The 19825-nt window shown below is 36.1% G+C and overlaps 1 protein-coding gene and 2 long non-coding RNA genes across 5 annotated transcripts in view; 2 read left to right on the top strand and 1 right to left on the bottom strand.

Annotated features, from left to right (window-relative positions):
• LOC147831455 (uncharacterized) overlaps positions 1 to 19825 on the top strand; it is a 787032-nt gene that overhangs the window by 416108 nt on the left and 351099 nt on the right. The window lies entirely within an intron of this gene.
• si:zfos-943e10.1 overlaps positions 1 to 19825 on the bottom strand; it is a 45734-nt gene that overhangs the window by 1120 nt on the left and 24789 nt on the right. For all 3 annotated transcript variants that reach the window (XM_087303627.1, XM_087303629.1, XM_087303628.1), the window contains exons 2-13: positions 11461 to 11601; positions 11193 to 11253; positions 11019 to 11091; positions 10807 to 10910; positions 9729 to 9827; positions 8671 to 8742; positions 8518 to 8586; positions 7424 to 7511; positions 5338 to 5403; positions 5145 to 5244; positions 3498 to 3608; positions 1 to 221 (exon numbers count right to left, since the gene is read on the bottom strand). The exon at positions 1 to 221 is cut by the window's left edge and continues 1120 nt beyond it. In XM_087303627.1, coding sequence (XP_087159753.1) covers positions 206 to 221; positions 3498 to 3608; positions 5145 to 5244; positions 5338 to 5403; positions 7424 to 7511; positions 8518 to 8586; positions 8671 to 8742; positions 9729 to 9827; positions 10807 to 10910; positions 11019 to 11091; positions 11193 to 11253; positions 11461 to 11601 — 1000 coding nt within the window. In that variant the 3' untranslated portion in view covers positions 1 to 205. The remainder of the gene's footprint in view (positions 222 to 3497; positions 3609 to 5144; positions 5245 to 5337; positions 5404 to 7423; positions 7512 to 8517; positions 8587 to 8670; positions 8743 to 9728; positions 9828 to 10806; positions 10911 to 11018; positions 11092 to 11192; positions 11254 to 11460; positions 11602 to 19825) is intronic.
• On the top strand, positions 13085 to 14320 carry LOC147838335 (uncharacterized). The gene is made up of 3 exons (XR_015521586.2): positions 13085 to 13194; positions 13857 to 13914; positions 14030 to 14320. It is a non-coding gene; the product is annotated as an uncharacterized LOC147838335 (long non-coding RNA).

Genomic DNA, 19825 nt, shown 5'->3' on the forward strand with positions numbered 1-19825 from the left:
GACATGGCGGTGAAATGTTCGACTGGTGAAATGAAGGCGCTGAAATGCTTTCGTTCGTCTCTCCGTCTGTCTTTGGTTGTTTTCGCGGAGCAAGTGAACACACATGTTCGCATCTCTTGGCAGAAAGTGATGTGCAAATGACGACGTTCCAGCAGCTCCGGCAGGCGTTTCGGTGCTTTTCCACGGTTCACATCCAGGACTCTTCCTATGTTTCTTTATATCTGATGAGAGAAAAAACAACAGCATGATGTCATTTCCTGATGATCATTTCTCTTCTGAAGATCGAGTACTTTACACATGTACAAGTCACAACGCTGTTTTTTTAAAGACAATAAAGATGAATCTAAATGTAAAAGGATGTAAATATAACTGCTCGTACTGTAGAAATTAACAATAAAATAAAACTATATTTTAAAACGGCTATAGGTTTTATTAGTATTATTATATTTTTATTTGATCAATTTCATTTCAAGTATTTATTAAATTTGTTTACAGAACAACAACAACAACAACAAAAAGATGGTATATTATTTTTAAATTGTAGTAAATATTGGTATGAATGTACAGGTTTTATTTATTTATTATAAACGCGGCACGAGAGTAACATTAAAAGATCTAACAGTAGTACTTCATAAGTCGCTTTTGTCTCATATATATGTACGTGGAAAACTTTTTAGGATATATTCGATTAACAATCTAAAAAATACTAAAAATATGCATAAAAAGTAGTAAATGCTCTGAAAAATATACATATTCGAAAAGTTTTAGAAAATATTCGCACATATTGTATGTTGTAATATAAAATGAAAAATGTATTAATAGATAAATGTATTTATATTTATTAGAGGTTGAACGACTAGATTTTTAGAAGTCGACTTTTATGCTATCAAAGTCGAGTCAATGTTGCTGGTGATGTCATCAGTAAAACACAAGATGCAATTTGCGATTCATTTGCAGTACGACTAATCAACGTCAGTCAATAAGTGTCAAGGCAGAGCATTAAAGCCAATTAGCTGGTGCAACCCCTAAAATATTTATTAGTATATGTATGTATATATATATATATATATATATATATATATATATATATATATATATATATATATATATATATATATATATACACACACACACACACACACGCATACACATATGCATACATAATATATATATATATATATATTAGGGGTGTAACGATACACAAAAGGCACGGTTCGGTTCGGTTCACGGTTTTGGAGCCACGGTTCAGTTCGGTACGGTTCGGTTTTTGTTTGCTGTGGGGTTAGGGTTGATGTCATGTTAACAGCAATGCTAAGGGACAATTCACTTAATAACAAGAACATCTTACCTTTTTCTTTATTAACTTTGTCATCGCATTTTTAGTACAGTCAGGATACCCGAGTAAACAACTAGAATTAAATAAATACCTCCAATATAGACTAGTCAGAAAAAAAACTATTCTCTTTAGTGCAGCCATCTTAACTAAGTAAACTAAAATTAAATAAATAACTGCAGTGTAGACTAGTGAAAGATCTTCTTCAAAAACACCATAATATCCACATTCTCCGATGAGAGGCTTGATCTCTGTGCAGACACACAAGCTCATTTTTAATTATATGGTTTCATTTAGATAGATAGGTTTTCGTTTAAATTAATGAAAAAATATACATATAATGTGTTTGTAAAGTGTTTTTTCATGACATATTCACCAGTAAAATACATTGCGGTTGTGTCTGAAACTAATGTTAGGGTTGTAGCCGGCTGTATGTTTGCCTCTGTCTCTCTCTCTCTCTCTCTCTCTCTCTCTCGCGCTCCCTCTATGTCATTTCTGTAGGTCCGCCTTTTTGACAGCTGATTGGTCAGGAGACCGATCTATCATCATTTGGCGACGCAGCGCGGGAATGTAAAAAGCAATTCAGGAAGAGCGGGAGAGAGAGCGCTTTTTCCTTTGATCTCGTTTTTCGTGTATTTTTCTGACATGATTATGATTTTCGTTGTTTTTGCTTAACTTTCGTTTGGGTAAAATTATTTTGCATTACTTTTTCCCACTTTAAGAAATTTTGTGAGGTTTGTACATTTTTATTTCAATTGATTTGTATATTATTTTTTGGATCCGCTCCTTCCCGACAATATAGCTGTTCACTCTCAGTGTAAGGTGGATAGGGAAAATGTCATACGATTTCCATTTTGCAAACACGTAGAAAATGTATTGTTAAAGACATCAGGTAAGAGGTGAAGTATAGGGAAAATTCAGTATAGGGAAAAATGCGGCGCTCGGCGCTGAAGACCTTTTTTTTATTTTCATCAGTTTTAGCGAGGTAAGAGGGGTTATTCATGAGTTAGAATTGTTTTATTATATTTATTTCTTTTGTTTGTCTTCACTATCATCCCCTTGCTCGAGTTTAACTAATTTTTGTTTGATACTTTTGTTTGAATTTGTTACTTTATTATATTATTTTTATTAGTGTAAATATTTCTCTTTTTTTGTATATTTGGGCATTATTCTGGTTTTACTTTTGTACATTAAACCACTTTTGTTGGCAGTTCTGTTGCTTACACCCTCACATTGTGAAATTACCACACTTTTTAAATGTTTTTCCTTACAAGTAAGTTTCGTGAAACAGTTGAGACAGGCAGGCGCTTTGTCTACGACACGAATTCTATTCCTGTCCTCAACTGGAAAACCAAAATGTTTCCACACAGATGACTTAAATGTGTCTGGGGGATCTGCAATCTCAGTACTATGTGAAGCAGCCATCCTGCGTCCAGTAGTAACGAGTGTGATGCTTACTCAAGTCACATGACTTAACATGCACTAAAATACTAACTTTAGAATATAATATTTAGAACAAATCCTCATCATTACTAAAACAATTTAATCAAATATGATAATAAAGATGTGTTTAAATTGGTTCAATTAGTTAGAGACAAGTGACGTCAACCTCAACAATGGGCAGCAGGGGGCGTGAGAGTACCGCGGTACGCCACGAGAGTTTCGCAATACGTATCGTGGTTGGTGTATCGCGATATTTCGGTTCGGTTTTAATATCGTTACACCCCTAATATATATATATATATATATATATATATATATATATATATATATATATATATATATATATATATATATATATATATATATATATATACATATATACATACATACATATATACATATATACATACATACACACACACACACACACACACACACACACACACACACATATATATATATATAAATATGTTCTACATTTAGTGCACGTTTGTGAAACTAGTAGTAAATTAAGAAAAAATATTGACAATTTTTTTTAGTTGTACAAGCACACTCTTCAACATTAATGTAATGTATTCATGTATGCAATATGTAGAAGTTTTACTTGTATAAAAGAGCTTGAAGAAATGTTTGTATAACTCTATTAAACTGCCCTTTTTGAACAAACTGTGTGTGTGTGGAGCAGATATTACTAAAGTGTGTATAGAAGTGTGTGCTGTACCTGCTGCTATGTAAAGTGAGGTCAGGTAAAGCTCCGAGAGACGACAGCTGCTCCTCTAAAGCAACGATACGCAGACCGATGTATCCAGACGACAACAGCAGCAGAAACACCCTGAACACAATCACACGGTCAGTAACACAAAGCATGGCAGAACAACGGTTTATTTTTAGGAAATATACATGTAAACATGGTGTATTATCTCTTCAAATCATGCAACAATTAGATATTGGCAATTTTTCTGAAATATTTGGGAAGCTTTTACAAATGTGCTTGAATTAATGTTTTGGAAATCAGTTTTAGAAAATGCTGACACACATTACAGTATAAGAAAATAAATATATATAAATAAATAAATAAATATATATATATATATATATATATATATATATATATATATATATATATATATATATATTCTAAGACATCAATATAAATGCTAAATAATTAAATCCTGTAACAAACTGTAAAAGTATTTGTTCATGGTTTTGTACATTATTTTAAATAAAAAATATTAATATGGATTAATAAAGCTGTTTATAATTTTTTTCTACACATTATTTTCAGTAACGACACGGTATTAGTAAAATATAACAATAAAAAAAACGTTTAGTCGATTATTCATTTAAGGGACAAAATTATTTAATAAACAAATAATAATAACAATAATAATAATTGTAATAATCATAATAATAATAACTTGCAAATCACTATAATGAATACATATGGACATTTAACAAATTACTTAAAATATTGTGTAAATATAAATTAATAAATATTTGTACGGAATAAATGAAATACAACTGTAGCAAACATTTATTACAAACATGGTTTTTGTATGTAGCTGTGCATGCTGACATTTACTTTCTGTATTCGTTTAGAATATGATGACTAGTACACATTAGGACACAAATGGTATATAATTCGAGTCTGCCCTTGAGATCCGAACAAGATTTTTTCGGGCACCATCTAAAACAAACAGAGCCTTGCCACAGCGCCCCTACGGGACACATTATAAAGTGCGCTCAAATCATTCCTCGTAGACACATCGCAACAGATTAATACACTTACACAAATACATACACGCGCACAAAAACCATGCATAATTTGGACCGCTTTCGTCAAGTATCGCAAACTTCCGAGCCCTGAACGCAAATGCTTATTTCGTTTCGTTTTGCGCGCATGTTCGTTTTATAATCGATAATTGGACTTCCGACGCACCTGATGCATTAAAAGCCACTTTTATTATTACTATTATTATTATTTTAATACATTTATAAATAACGAAGAAACCGTCGAATTTGGCAAACTCATCTCCGTTAAGTATAAACATGAACAACGTTACAAAATTTGTATAAATACTATTCAGGAAAAACGTTTTACATATGAATTTACAATAATGCTTAAAATATTTGTACAATTTATTAATGAATTAAACGTGTGGAGTAACGAGTTGTAGGAAAGCTTAAACAGCAATGGTCTCAAACTCAATTCCTGGAGGGCCACAGCTTTGCATAGTTCAGCTTAATAGCCTCTAGTAGTCTGGATTACTTGCATCGACTGTGTTTGATTTGGGTTGGAGCAAATCTGCGGCCCGCCAGGAATTCATTTTGAGACCAACGATATACAAATGTGTGTGCGTGCACTTACAGGATCAGGTAGACGAGCAGGAGTGTGTTCAGCTTGTTCATTTCTCTCTGGATGAGCAGCGATCGCGCTCGCTCCGTCACGCTCCACACCCACCAGCTTCCTGTGGAGACGGAAAACACACCCCAAATCAGCCAATGAAACGACAGCGTCATCGCAGACTCGTTTACACAGTCATGAATATTCATAATCGTACCGGTGTGCTCATCATCAGCGCTGTCGTCTTCAGTGGGTGAACTGACTGAGGCTTTCGCTGCACTCTCTGAAAAACACACAACACACTATTTAATAACACGGATTTTTAATAATAACAATAATAATAAAACATCACAATGTAGAAATAGACCATTTTCAGAGCTGTTTTTGACAGTGTAGCCTCAAGTACACACCCACTGCTCGGATTGGCTAGCATTTTTGCATATTAACAGAGCTAAACAGGCAGTGCAGTAGAAGTGGAGGCGGAGCTTATCCAAACTATTACATCATAAAGCAGAACAATCCATTTTCTATCATTTTGTCAGACTGCCTTAAATATGAGCTGATTTTAGAGGAACCACAGAGTGTTGAGTTCTGAAACTTGCAGGATGTTTTAATAACACTACAAGCTCCAATATGACAAAAAAAACAAGAGGATTTTCAGTTTGTGGGTCATGACCCCTTTAAACACTCTTGCTGTACATTTAATTACATTTAAGACTTTGTGAGACCTTTTTACAACCTTAAGGAATCTAAATGAACACTCTAGATTAGGGTGTGCAATATTGACAAAACAAATGTGATCTCGATATATATCAAATTTTATTAATACATTTTTTTTATTACTAAAATTCCTTATTTTATTAAATATACTAACCACAATTGATCACATGATCATCTACAATTCAGGCTCACTCATGAATAAGAATTTTAAAAATGTAAATCTAATTGAACTATTTTTAGGTGCTGCATAATTATTATAAATATAAAACACCATTTCTTGATTATTACGCCAGAGTAAGAGTTAAGTTCCCTGCCATACCGGCCTAAGAAATAGCAACTTTCATTTTCCATCTGTCTTAGTTAACGGTGCAACTACAGAACTCGAGCTTTAAATAGGAAAATGATCAAACGATTTGGTCATTTTTGAGTGAGATGCTAATGGTCTAATCTGATTTAATAATCTATGCTAAGCTAAGCTAAAAGTGCTCCTGCCAGACCCGGAGAATGGCTAAATGGATTCAGAAGTTGTAAAACTGTTTAGCTGTAAAATGAGGTTCCCTGGTCATGAATAGAACAAATCAGTGAACGAATCGTTTTTGTGAATGAACTAAAAATGAAAAATGAACAGAACAAATAATTTTACTGAATGAACTGAAAATGATTAAAACAAATCAGTGAACGAATTGATTTATCAAATAAACTTAAAATGAAAAAAATAATTTTAAGGAATGAACTGAAAATAAATAGAATGAATCAGTGAACGACTCATTTTAGCGAATGAGCTGAAAATGAATAGAACGAATTATTTTACTGAATGAACTGAAAATTAAAAGAACAAATCATTCTAGCAAATGAACTGAAAATGAATAAAACGAATCAGTAAACAAATTGTTTTAGCGAATGAACTGAAAATGAAAAGAACGAATCCGTGAATGAATCGTTTTAGCAAAATAAAAAAAATAGAATGAATCAGTGAATGAATCATTTTAGTAAATGAACTTTAAATGAATATAACAAATCAGTGAAGAATCATTTTAGTGAATGAACTGAAAATGAAAAGAATGAATTATTTTAGTGAACCAAAAATGAACAGAATAAATAATTTTAGTGAATGAACTGTAAATGAATAAGAAATCAGTGAACGAATCATTTTAGTGAATGAACTGTAAATGAATAAGGAATCAGTGAACGAATCATTTTAGTGAATGAACTGAAAATAAAGAGAACAAATGAAATTAGTGAATGAACTGAAAATTACCAGAACAAATCATTTTAGTGAATGAACCGAAATTGAAAATGAATCAGTGATTGAATCATTTTAGGGAATGAACTAATAATTAATAGAAGGAATCTAAATTTCCACCAATAGCAGTTTCCGAATGTTGATGATTTCTAAAAAAAAAAACCATCTCAATTTATACAAAGCCCCGCCCCCAACCACTTTACAGCATTCCGTAAAGAGCAATGATTGGCCATTTTGATTAAAAGGCGGAGCATCCTGCCCTCAGGCCGTATTGAATGTTGCATTCACACCTATGGGAGTCTTCATTATCATATATCTGTAGGGTTTGATTTATACACACCTCTCGACAGTCGCGGTGACGCAGAGATCTGATCCTCCGGAGGAGACGACAAATCACACACATCCTCCAGACTGGACTGACTCGAGTTCTGCAAACACAGATCAGCCAATTAGACGAGAGAAAAACCGGCCATCACCCTCAGCCAAACAGGAGAGAGAAGAACAGGTCACATGAACACTCTCAGCCAATCAGGAGACGAGAGAAAAGCATGATGGACTAAGTTACTTGAATAAGAGGATTTATTAAGTCTTGCATCATTAAATTAGTATTTAAATCACTTTTCTGAGTATTACATGTGAACATTTATTTAAATTAAATTGTAAGGAATTAAATTAATTGATTTTATACGAGTTGTCGCTAAAATATCAAGGCATGGAATATAAAATTAAGCTATATTAAAGTCAATTTAAATAAATATCACTCAAGCATTTTAAAAACCAAGCATACATATTTTTTAAATACTGTATTTATTAAATTTAAACGCTACACTAATCAAAACACAACACGTTTCAAAGAAATAACCGCATATTTGATATTATATATGATCATTTCTGACTTATTCAAGGTTTAATCATCTTAATAAACAGAATTATTCTACTAAATATAATTGATAAACACCAAAAATCAATTCCTCATTCTCTCCAAACTGATTTATTAAACTCATAAACGGAGTATTTAAGGCAGGTACGTTATAAATAGCTAATTAAAATGACCTCAAAGTAATCAATTACGTTACCTTTTTACTGAAAAAGTTATTTAATTACAGTAACTAGTTACTTTATAACTAATTAAGCCCAACACTGAAGTGTTCACATGACTGCTATCGGCCAATAAAGATAGAGGAGGATAGAAAAAGTCACATTAAGAGCTCTCAGCCAATCAGGAGAGAGAACAATAGGTCACATGAGTGCTCTTGGATAATAAGAGAGAAAAACATTCCATGTGACCTCTAGTCCTGGCTTCTGATTGGTTAGGAACTCACCCAAAGGGGAGGATAGAACTCTCATGAGGAGCTCTCAGCCAATCAGACGAAAGATAAATAGATCAAATAAGCAATCAGACAAGAGGATGATGATTATAAACGCGACACTCACCACCACTCTGCTGTGGTCGAAGCTGTTTTCCGCTGAGGAGAATAACGGGCTGCTGTTAGCGCTGCAGTCCTGAAGAACAACAACAACAACAAGATCAACATCTAGAAGAAGAACGCCAATAAAGAAATGAAGAAGAAGATGATGAAGACGGACCTCCAGCTGAGGACAGACGGAGCGCAGCAGCTTATAGCAGCCCTCTCGGTTACGCAGGGACACAAACAAATACTGCAAACACACACACACACAACACTTACATCTTAATTACTGTGCCTTTTAGGATAGTCTAGAGCAGTGTTTCTCAACCACGTTCCTGGAGGAGCACCAGCAATGCATGTTTTAGATGTCTCTACCGGCGGTCACACCTATTACAGGTCTCTCTCAGTCTCTGCTAATGAGCTGATGACCTGAATCAGGCGTGTTTGGTTAAGCAGACATAGAAAATGTTCCGAGCTGGTGCTCCTCCAGGAACGTGGTTGAGAAACACTGCTCTTAAGTATCTGTAAATATAAACAAACATGCATGCCTTATCATACTAAGTTACAAATAAGTTTTCTAATTAATCTGTGTTAATTTGCATAAATTAGCATATTTTCCATGTGTCCGGTTTCCCCCAACAAGTCCAAAGGAAAAAAGTCCAAAAATTGCCCATAGTGTATAAGTGTGAATGAGTGTGTATGGGTGTTTCCCAGTAATGGGTTGCAGCTAGAAGGGCATCCGCTGCGTAAAACACATGCTGGATAAGTTGGCGGTTCATTCCGCTGTGGCGACACCAGATTAATTAAGTTATACTGTTATTAAACTGTTAATTTACATTAGTTAGCATATTTCCATATGCTAATTCTAACATTTGTCATATGTTAATTAGCATATTTTCCATATATTAATTTGCATATATTTTTCATGTGTTAAATTTGCATAGTTTCCATATGTTAATTTGCATTTTTCCATAAGTTTATATTACATTGTATGTTTTCCATATGTCGATTTGCATAATTTCCATATGTTAATTTGCATTAAGCATATTTTCCATATGCAAATTGTCATTAGAGTATATTTTCCATATGTTAATAAGCAGATTTTCCATAAGATTTTCCATATTTCATTTAACTGCAGTATATAAACAATATTTTTACATATTTTATTAAAATATCTAAATATTAGTTGATCGTGTGTGTGTGTGTGTGTGTGTGTGTGTGTGTGTGTGTGTGTACCTTGTCCCCATCAGAGGTGCGCACAGAGATGGCATTGGGCACCAGCAGTGCTGTGTTCTGCTTCTTCACCACACACACACTGGACACAGGAATGACCACCTGAAACACACACACACACACACACACACACACACACACACATTAGTCAGTTAGTAAATGTGTGTTTGTTTGTATGCATACATTTATTTATGTGTGTTCAAGTGAACGTGTGTCTTTTCAGTCAGTGTGTATGATTATGCGAGTATGTGTTAATATGTGTGTGTTCATTTGTTAGTTTGAGCGTGCGTGTGTGTGTGTGTGTATGTGCACGTGCGTATGTATAAGCTTGAGAGTTGTATGTTAGTCTGTGCACGTTAGTGTGTGTGTGTGTATACGTGTGTATGTGCGTGTAAATGTGTGTGTGTATAAATTTGAGTGTTTTATAGTGTGTGTATGAGTGTTGTCTGCTATATTAGTGTGTGTGTTTATGTATACATGTACAAGTAGTGTGTTCAAGTGTGTGTGTGTGTATTATTTGGGTTATGTGTGTATGTGTGTATACGAGTTGTGTGAATGTTTGTGTGTGTGTGTGTGTGTGTGTGTATGATGTGTTATGTAAAAGTCTGAGTGTTGCGTGTTAACGTATGTTAGTGTGTGTATGAGTGTTGTGTGCTATATTAGTGTGTGTGTGTGTATATAAGCATGTGTATTTGGGTTATGTATGCAGGGGTATACGAGTTGTGTGTGTGTGTGTGTGTGTGTGTGTACAAGTTTGAGTGTTGTATAGTGTGTGTATGAGTGTTTTCTGCTATATTAGTGTGTGTGTTTATGTATACATGTACAAGTAGTGTGTTCAAGTGTGTGTGTGTGTGTGTATTATTTGGGTTATGTGTGTGTATACGAGTTGTGTGAATGTGTGTGTGTTATGTATTAGTTATGTAAAAGTCTGAGTGTTGCATGTTAATGTATGTTAGTGTGTGTATGATGTTGTGTGCTATATTAGTGCGTCTTTATGCATGAATGTATGAGAGAGTGTGTGTGTGTGTGTGTGTGTGTGTGTGTGTGTGTGTGTGTGTGTGTGTGTGTGTGTGTGGTTTACCCTGGTGTCTTTGAGCAGCACAGAAGAGAAGAAGCAGATGTGTGTGTCTGTGATGTACAGACGGCCGTGATACGGGACCTCCTTCTGCAGCGCACAGATGTATGCTGGGAAACACACACAGAAAGAGATGTCACACACCTGCAGATGTTCACACTCTCACACACACAAACACAACAACTTAGCATACGTGCATAACACTCCTCAACACTCACCGTGCAGCAGATCTTCTGCCTCCGGGACTTCTGGGAAGAGTTTGTGGAAGGTTTTGTTGTGTTTGGTGAAGCTCTGAGGAACAGAAGCACAGCAGCGTTACAGACGTCATCATCATCATCATCATCATCATCATTATTATTATTATTATTTATGGTTGATTAAAGATCTCTTACACTTCTGGAGTTCAGGCTTTCACTCCTCTCTAAAGGCCTGTCCACATCTACTGTCTGAGACCTACACACACACACACACACACACACATACGGATGTGTGAATTTAAATACACACTGTACACACCTATAATTATGTCAACTTTTCTTTTGGATGTGATTAATTAGCATTAATTCACTCATTTGTAAACAAAGTAGATAGAAATACACATGCAGAAGAGTAAACAAATGGCATTTAGAGTTTTCTGCTTGTATGAGGAGTGTGTTTTACCTGGCCGGGACCTGCCGGCACAAGCTCTTGCTCTGCTCCAGCTGGTTTTCCTCCAGACTGAAGGCTTTCCTGCTGCTCAGTTTGCTCTTCGACCTGCTCTTCTTCACCTTTACAGGGATGGAGCCCGAGTCCACAGCATAGCTGACAACAGAGAAGCAAAAACAGGTCAAAACAGGTCTAAAACACAGCACATGAGCCAGAGAGCTTAAGTCCACTGCATAACCGACAACAGAAGAAGCAAAAACAGGTCTAAAACAAGTCCAAAAAGCATCTAAAACACAACACAAGCCTGAGAGCACAACATAACTGACAGCAGGAGAAGCAAAAACACGTCTAAAATGCATCTAAAACAAGTCAAAAACATCAAAATCACAATACATGAGCATGAGAGCCTGAATCAGTGGCATGACCAACAAAAGGAGAAGCAAACATGTCTAAACCAAGTCTAAAATGTGCCTAAAACATGTCTTAAACACAACACATGAGCCCGAGTCCAGAGCATAGTTGACAAGAGAGGCAAAAACAAGTCTAAAACAATTCAAAACCATCTAAAACACAACACATGAGCATCCACGGCATAACCAACAACAGAAGGCAAAACACGTCTAAAATGTGTCTAAAACATGCCTAAAATACGTCTAAAACCCAACACATGATCCTTAGAGCCAGAGTCCACTGCATAACTGACAACAAAAGCACCTAAAACAAGTCAAAAACATCAAAAACACAACACATAAGATTGAGAGCCCGAGTCCGTGGCATAACCGACAACAGAAGCAAAAAAGGTCTAAAATTAGTCTAAAATGTGCCTAAAACAACACATTAGCATCCATGGCATAACCGACAACATAAGGAAAAACAAGTCTAAAACGTGTCTAAAACATGCCTAAAATACGTCTAAAACCCAACACACAAGCCCAAGAGCCAGAGTCCACTGCATAACTGACAAGAGAAGCAAAAACAAGTCTAAAACACAACACATGAGCCTGAAAGCTCCACAACATAGCTGACAACAAGAGAAGCAAAAACAGGTCGGAAACCAGTTTAAAAAGCATCTAAAACACAACACATGAGCCTGAGTCTAGAGCATAGCTGACAAGAGAGGCAAAAACAAGTCTAAAATGCGTCTAAAGCAATTCAAAACCATCTAAAACACAACACATGAGCATCCATGGTATAACCAACAACAGAAGGCAAAACACGTCTAAAATGTGTCTAAAACATGCCTAAAATACGTCTAAAACCCAACACATGATCCTTAGAGCCAGAGTCCACTGCATAACTGACAACAAAAGCACCTAAAACAAGTCAAAAACATCAAAAACACAACACATAAGATTGAGAGCCCGAGTCCGTGCACTCAAAAAAATGAATTATGGCTTCAGTTGGTCCAAAGAATGTAACTATGTTTAAATTAAACCATTCGCTTATGTTTGTGTATTAAAAATAAAAGTGTTGTGTTGGAAAAAATTAGAAAAAGTAAGTTTTCACATTTAAACAGCTCACTTAATTAACATGAATGAAAGGGAGTTGTGTTGCTTCTGCAGTACTGCATTTTGGTCAATAGGTGGAGTAATATCTGCACATGCGCAGTTTCAAAACAACACAGGAAGTAAGAAGATTCAAACCACAACGATCACTCTCAGCTCATCGCCATATTATGGGAATCAAAAGATGAAGATTATAGTACAAATTGAGAACGTGCACAAAGCTTTCCCCAATGTGGACACACAGGTGAGATTTTTTTTACTTTTTATGTATTTATACTGAGGCTGTGACAACATTTGAATCATAAATGTACTCTCTTGTAATACTATGTTGTGTTTGTGTATAGTATTGCTATGAAATTGCCATGTTCCCTGTGTCTTTTCCACATTATAGACAGATAAATGTATAGTTTGTTTTGCATTCCTGTGAAATTTTATACTTGGTATATATTAACTCCCCCAAAATAAAGTTGCAAACGTTGGTAGTAAGGAATAGTCATGTTAGAATAGTCTAAGCTTTTCACTCATCATAGCACACGTGCTGCTGATAATGTGACAGTAAAAGTGATTTGATTTTTTATTTGATTTGATAGTCTTTATTTTAAATGAGTATCAAGCAGTTTGTCGAGTTTGAATGCTAGTTTTGATAACTTACATGATATTAATTAAAATGTGGTGTTAGCACAGTGTTATTTATTATTTAATTGTATTATTCAAGCCTGTTAACTTAAAAAAAAAAAACAGCAAAAACGAATTTGTGACACTTACAAAGGATGACATCTAGCATGATGACATATTTAATGTAAGCTTATTTGTTTGGTCATCTAACACGTTTTAATTTGCTATTTATATTATTATATTTTATTATTTTAAATCTTTGCTCACTTACATCTATTTTCTCCCTCACAGGTTTACAGCTCAACCTCTAAAGTCCCATATCTGGCTGAGGAGACTGTGGATCATCCAGGTACTATGCCTTTAGATGCCTATACACACATTAAAATGATGTACAGTAAAAGTTACTAGTAATTTTAACTACTAATTATTTAGTAAATTACTAATTGTCATTTCATGTCATTTAGAACATCACCAGTGGAAAAAAAGGTGTGAATGCATCCTCAAAGCCCCTAAAGCCTGGTTTATACTTCTGCGTCAAGTGACCGGCGTTACCCACGGCGCAGGCAACGCGCGTGGCTGTGCATTTATACTTCTGCGCGCTGTCTCCGTCGGTCTGCATTAACACTTCCGAAACGCTAGTTGGCAGTGAGGTGTAAATGTTCCTCTGTGTCGAGTTTCTTCTCTTCTGTTTTGCTTTTCCTGAACACTTCCGGGATGTACAAGTGGCTCAAACTCGCTCATTTTAAGACAGGAACCGGCGGACGTGCAACAACTTTAACTATGAGGTAAACACAAAACAAAACTTTCAATCCGGAGCTCCTTCACGGGACTCCACACTTGTAAACAATCGCTCGCGCCATTCGCGCGGCTCTCGGTCCCGCCCAGACTCGTCAGCGCTACCAAGCCGACCAATCACAGAGCTTACGCTACGCGTCGTTGCGACGTGTAGTTACATTTTTTGAGAGGTGCACGTCAGTGACGGCGATGGCCACGGCGAAGGGCTATGCGTCAGCGCCGTAGCATACGCCGACGTTTGACGCAGAAGTATAAATCAGCCTTAAGTGAGGGAGTACAAGGTAAGCTATTTTATTTTATTTTTTTAAACATTTTGTATTTTCCTCTTAAACCAATTCCTCCTTTCACCTTTGATCTGTTGGTAAAAGTTTTATTTTTTTACCTGACTTTTTTAGGATGCTGGGCATGATGAAGCGCAAACCTTGATGTGCAACACCACCTTATGAATCTACAGTAGTTACATTAACATTTCGCAGACTCTTTTGTCTAAAGTGACTTACAATTGAGGACACATTCAGCAAATCAACAAGAAGAGGCGATACATCCAAGATGTGCTAATTATACAAAAAATTTTAAGAATTAAGAATGCTTCTACATGTGGTTTGTCAAGCCCACACACCTGTGTGAAGCACACTTCATGCACAATGTTTTGTTTTTTAGATATAGGGAGTGGTTGTAAGAAAGTGTCTGGTGCAAATGTGCATAAATGGTGCAAGTGTCAGAGAGATGAATGTGTGTAGCTATTGCATGTTCTGTGATGGTCTAATTTATGGTTTAGTGCTGATCATGTTACTTTGCTTTAAAATGTTAATCTGTCTTTGAACAACTCAAGTGTTATCTGCTTTTTCAGTGTAAAGAAGGTACAGTATAGTTTACAAAAGAAGACTTGATTTTTCTAAGTATATTTTTGATAAATCATTTGAAGGCAGAATATTATTTTTGAATGTTTTTTTGTAATATATGAAAAGTATTATTTTAAAAAGTGTATTTTATGATGTTTTTGTAAGCATATTTTTGTTAATCATTTATTGTTTTCAATTTATTTCATACTTGTATTACTATTATTTTAATAGTATTAATATTTTAACTTATTGTAATAAGTGAAGATACAGATAAAGACAGTATTTGGATTTTGATAATCATTTTATTGCTGGAAAATGTGTAAAACTGTAAAAATGCTATTGAATAAACTCAATGAAACGGAAACTGTTTTTTTATTTTGGTTAAACATAACAATATCAATTTTAGAATAATTGAACTTAAATAACTACATTGATTAAAGCTAAATTATAAATGTTACGTTGATTGAACTAAACAACATTACATTACCTTTATGTAACTAACTTAAGTTCACTAAAATTAATATTCTTTCTTAAAGGTAACTTAACTCGGTTACGTGGAACCAGTGGACAAAAAAAAGTTAATTAACGCCAACATATCATTTTTTTGAGTGTGGCATAACTGACAACAGAAGCAAAAAAGGTCTAAAATTAGTCTAAAATGTGCCTAAAACATTCCTAAAACTTGTCTAAAACACAACACATGAGCCTGAAAGCTCCACAACATAGCTGACAACAAGACAAGCAAAAACAGGTCAGAAACAAGTTTAAAAAGCATCTAAAACACAACACATAAGCCTGAAAGCCCGAGTCCACAAGATAACTGAGATCAGAACAATCAAAAACAGGTCAGAAACAAGTCTAAAACGTGTCTAGAACAACACATGAGCCTGAGTCCACAGCACAACTGACTACAAGAGAAGCAAAAACGGGTCATAAGCATTACATGAGCCTGAGAGTCCACTGAATAACCAACAACAGAAGGAAAAAACAGGTCAAAAACACATCTAAAACACGTAAAAAACACAACGCATGAGCCTGAGTCCAGAGCATAGCTGACAAGAGGGGCAAAAACAAGTCTAAAATGCGTCTAAAACAATTCAAAACCATCTAAAACACAACACATGAGCATCCACGGCATAATCAACAACAGAAGGCAAAACACGTCTAAAATGTGTCTAAAACATGCCTAAAATACGTCTAAAACCCAACACATGATCCTTAGAGCCAGAGTCCACTGCATACTTGACAACAAAAGCACCTAAAACAAGTCACAAACATCAAAAACACAACACATAAGATTGAGAGCCCGAGTCCGTGGCATAACCGACAACAGAAGCAAAAAATTTCTAAAATTAGTCTAAAATGTGCCTAAAACATTCCTAAAACTTGTCTTAAACACAACACATGAGCCTGAAAGCTCCACAACATATCTGACAACAAGAGAAGCAAAAACAGGTCAGAAACAAGTTTAAAAAGCATCTAAAACACAACACATAAGCCTGAAAGCCCGAGTCCACAACATAACTGAGATCAGAACAATCAAAAACAGGTCAAAAACAAGTCTAAAAGATGTCTAGAACAACACATGAGCCTGAGCCCACAGCACAACTGACTACAAGAAAAAAACAACACATGAGCAGAATCCACTGCATAATTGGCAATAAAAGCAAAAACAAGTCAAAAACACCGCTACGTGACAGCCAAAAAAAAAAAAAAGGTCAAAAACAGGTCTGAAATAGGTCAAAAACAAATCAAAAGTTAAGATTGTGTGACGATTATATGCAGATCGTGTTCAAATTACGCTGATTATGTTCAGGTTATGTTTCGATTATATTCAAGTTATGTTTAGTTTATATTCAGGACAAGATCTAAATAAGTGTTATACAAATATTAATTTAAATAAATAATTTTTTTTTTCAAATACATGAGAAAATGAAACTATAAAAATAAATAAAAATATTACAAAAAGTAAATTCAAATATTTAAATGAATAAAGAATAATATTATAAATATTATTAAAATAATAATTCAAATTAAAGCTGCAAGCAGCGATGATAGGGACCTCGCACCCGGGCTCACCGCCGCCCTGTGGCCTCAGGATGACAGAGAACAGCGAACAATAATATTTTAAGCCAATATATATAAAGAAGCCGAGAAAATCATAGATTTATGCCAAACTTCCTCCTGTCAGCATGTGGCGCTATGACTGTGACTCAAGATTGGTATGTAGATGCCTTCAGTAGAGGAATCTTATCAACCATATGAATTTTCAGGCAGGTCGGACGTTGTTTGGCTGAGTTATAAGCCAAACTGCCTTTTGTCAGCAGGTGGCGCTATGACAGACTCAATGTTGTTATGTAAATGTGTTCAGGAGAGGACTTTTGTCAAACATGTGAACTTTCAGGCAGATCAGACTTTGTGTGGTTGAGTTATAATGCAAACTACCATCTGCCAGCAGGTGGCGCTATAACTATGACTTAAAATTGGCATGTAGATGCCTTCAGTAATGGAATTTAATCAACCATGTGAAGTTTCAGGCAGATCGGATGTTGTTTGGCTGAGTTATAAGCCTATCAACCTTCTGCCAGCAGGTGGCGTTATGACTGACTCATTACTGTTTTGGGGATGTGTTCAGAAGAGGACTTTTATGAGCCATGTGAAGTTTCAGGCTGATCTGACTTTGTGTGGTTGAGATATAAGGACTTCCTGTTCCACGGCGAAGTGTTGGGGTTTGTCATGCTGCCACGGACACGCCCCTCTGCAAAAACTCTAGATCTTGACAATATATCATCACTTAAGCTTTCAGATAACAACCCACCAAATTTGGTGCTGATACGAAAAAAATTGTGGGAGGAGTTTATTACGCTGTAAATCATGACATTTCCTGTGGCCAGCAGGTGGCGCTATAACTGTATCTGGATATCGGCATGTAAACGTGTTCTGGTCTGGACTCTTATTAAACATGTGAATTTTGAGGCAGATCGGGTTATGCATGTCTGAGTTATAATGACTTCCGGTTTTGTGGCGAATCGTCAAAGTTTGCGGGGCCGCCACGGACACGCCCATCGACAAAAACTATAAAGCTCCGCAATTTAACATCGCCAAGGCCTTTAGATGATAAAACCCAATTTTGGTGTCGATAGTATAAAATCCCTAGGAGGAGTTCGTTAAGATACAACGCCTGGAAATGGCAAAAATGCCACTTATTTGCAGCAGGAAGTTAAAAATATCCGACTTCCTGTTGGGTTTGAGATATGGCTCCAAGAGACTTTTTCGTATGTTTTGGCGTGTTTGAGGTGTGTGCCAATTTTCGCGCATGTGCGTGATTCATAGATCAGGGGCTCGTCCGTTTAATTTTTCTAGGTGGCGCTGTCGAGTCATTTTGCCACGCCCACTTCAATATTGTTATGTGGATGTGTTCAAGAGATGACGTATATCAACCATATGAAGTTTCAGGCTGATCAGACTTTGTGTGGTTGAGTTATGAGGACTTCCTGTTCCATGGCGAAGCGTTGAGGTTTGTCATGCCGCCACGGACACGCCCCTCTGCGAAAACTCTAGATCTTCAAAATATATCATCGCTAGAGCTTTCATATGACATCACTCAAATTTGGTGCTGATACCATAAAATTTGTGGGAGGAGTTTGTTACAGTGTAAAACATGCCATTTCCTGTGGCCAGCAGGTGGCGCTATAACTGTATCTGGATATCGGCATGTAAACGTGTTCAGGTCAGGACTCTTATCAAACGTGTAAATTTTGAGGCAGATCGGATAATGCATGCCTGAGTTATTACGACTTCCTGTTTTGTGGCGAATCGTCAAAGTTTGCGAGGCCGCCACGGACACGCCCATCTATGAAAACTCTAAAGCTTCGCAATTTAACATCGCCAAGGCCTTTAGATGACAAAACCCAATTTTGGTGTCGATCTGAAAAAATCCCTAGGAGGAGTTCGTTAAAATACGACACCTGGAAATGGCAAAAATGCCACTTTTTCGCCGCAGGAAGTTAAAAATATCCGACTTCCTGTTGGGTTTGAGATATGGCTCCAAGAGACTTTTTCGTATGGTTTGGCATGTTTGAGGTGTGTGCCAATTTTCGTGCATGTGCGTGATTCGTGTATCGGGGGCTCGTCCGTTTAATTTTTCTAGGTGGCGCTGTCGAGTCATTTTGCCACGCCCACTTCCGAGACCCATATCAACCTGCTATTTACACCGCGTTTGGTGTGTGTGCAAATTTTCATGAGTTTTCGGGCATGTTTAGCCCCTCAAAAGTGCCCCGATAGGGGGCGGAATAATAATAATAATAATAATAATTAAAGCTGCAAGCAGCGATGATAGGGACCTCGCACCCGGGCTCACCGCCGCCCGGTGGTCTCAGTATGACAGAAAACAGCGAACAATAATATTTTAAGCTGATATATATAAAAAACATGAGAAAATCACAATTTATGCCAAACTTCCTCCTGTCAGCAGGTGGCGCTATAACTGTGACTCAATATTCATATGTTGATGCCTTCAATGCAGGAATCTTATCAACCATGTGAATTTTTAGGCAGATCAGACATTGTGTGGCTGAGTTATAAGCCAAAATTCCTTCTGTCAGCAGGTGGCGCTATGACTGT

This window comes from Danio rerio, chromosome 22 (genome assembly GCF_052040795.2).
Source record: "Danio rerio strain M-AB ecotype USA chromosome 22, GRCz13ab, whole genome shotgun sequence".
Classification (NCBI taxonomy): domain Eukaryota; kingdom Metazoa; phylum Chordata; class Actinopteri; order Cypriniformes; family Danionidae; genus Danio; species Danio rerio.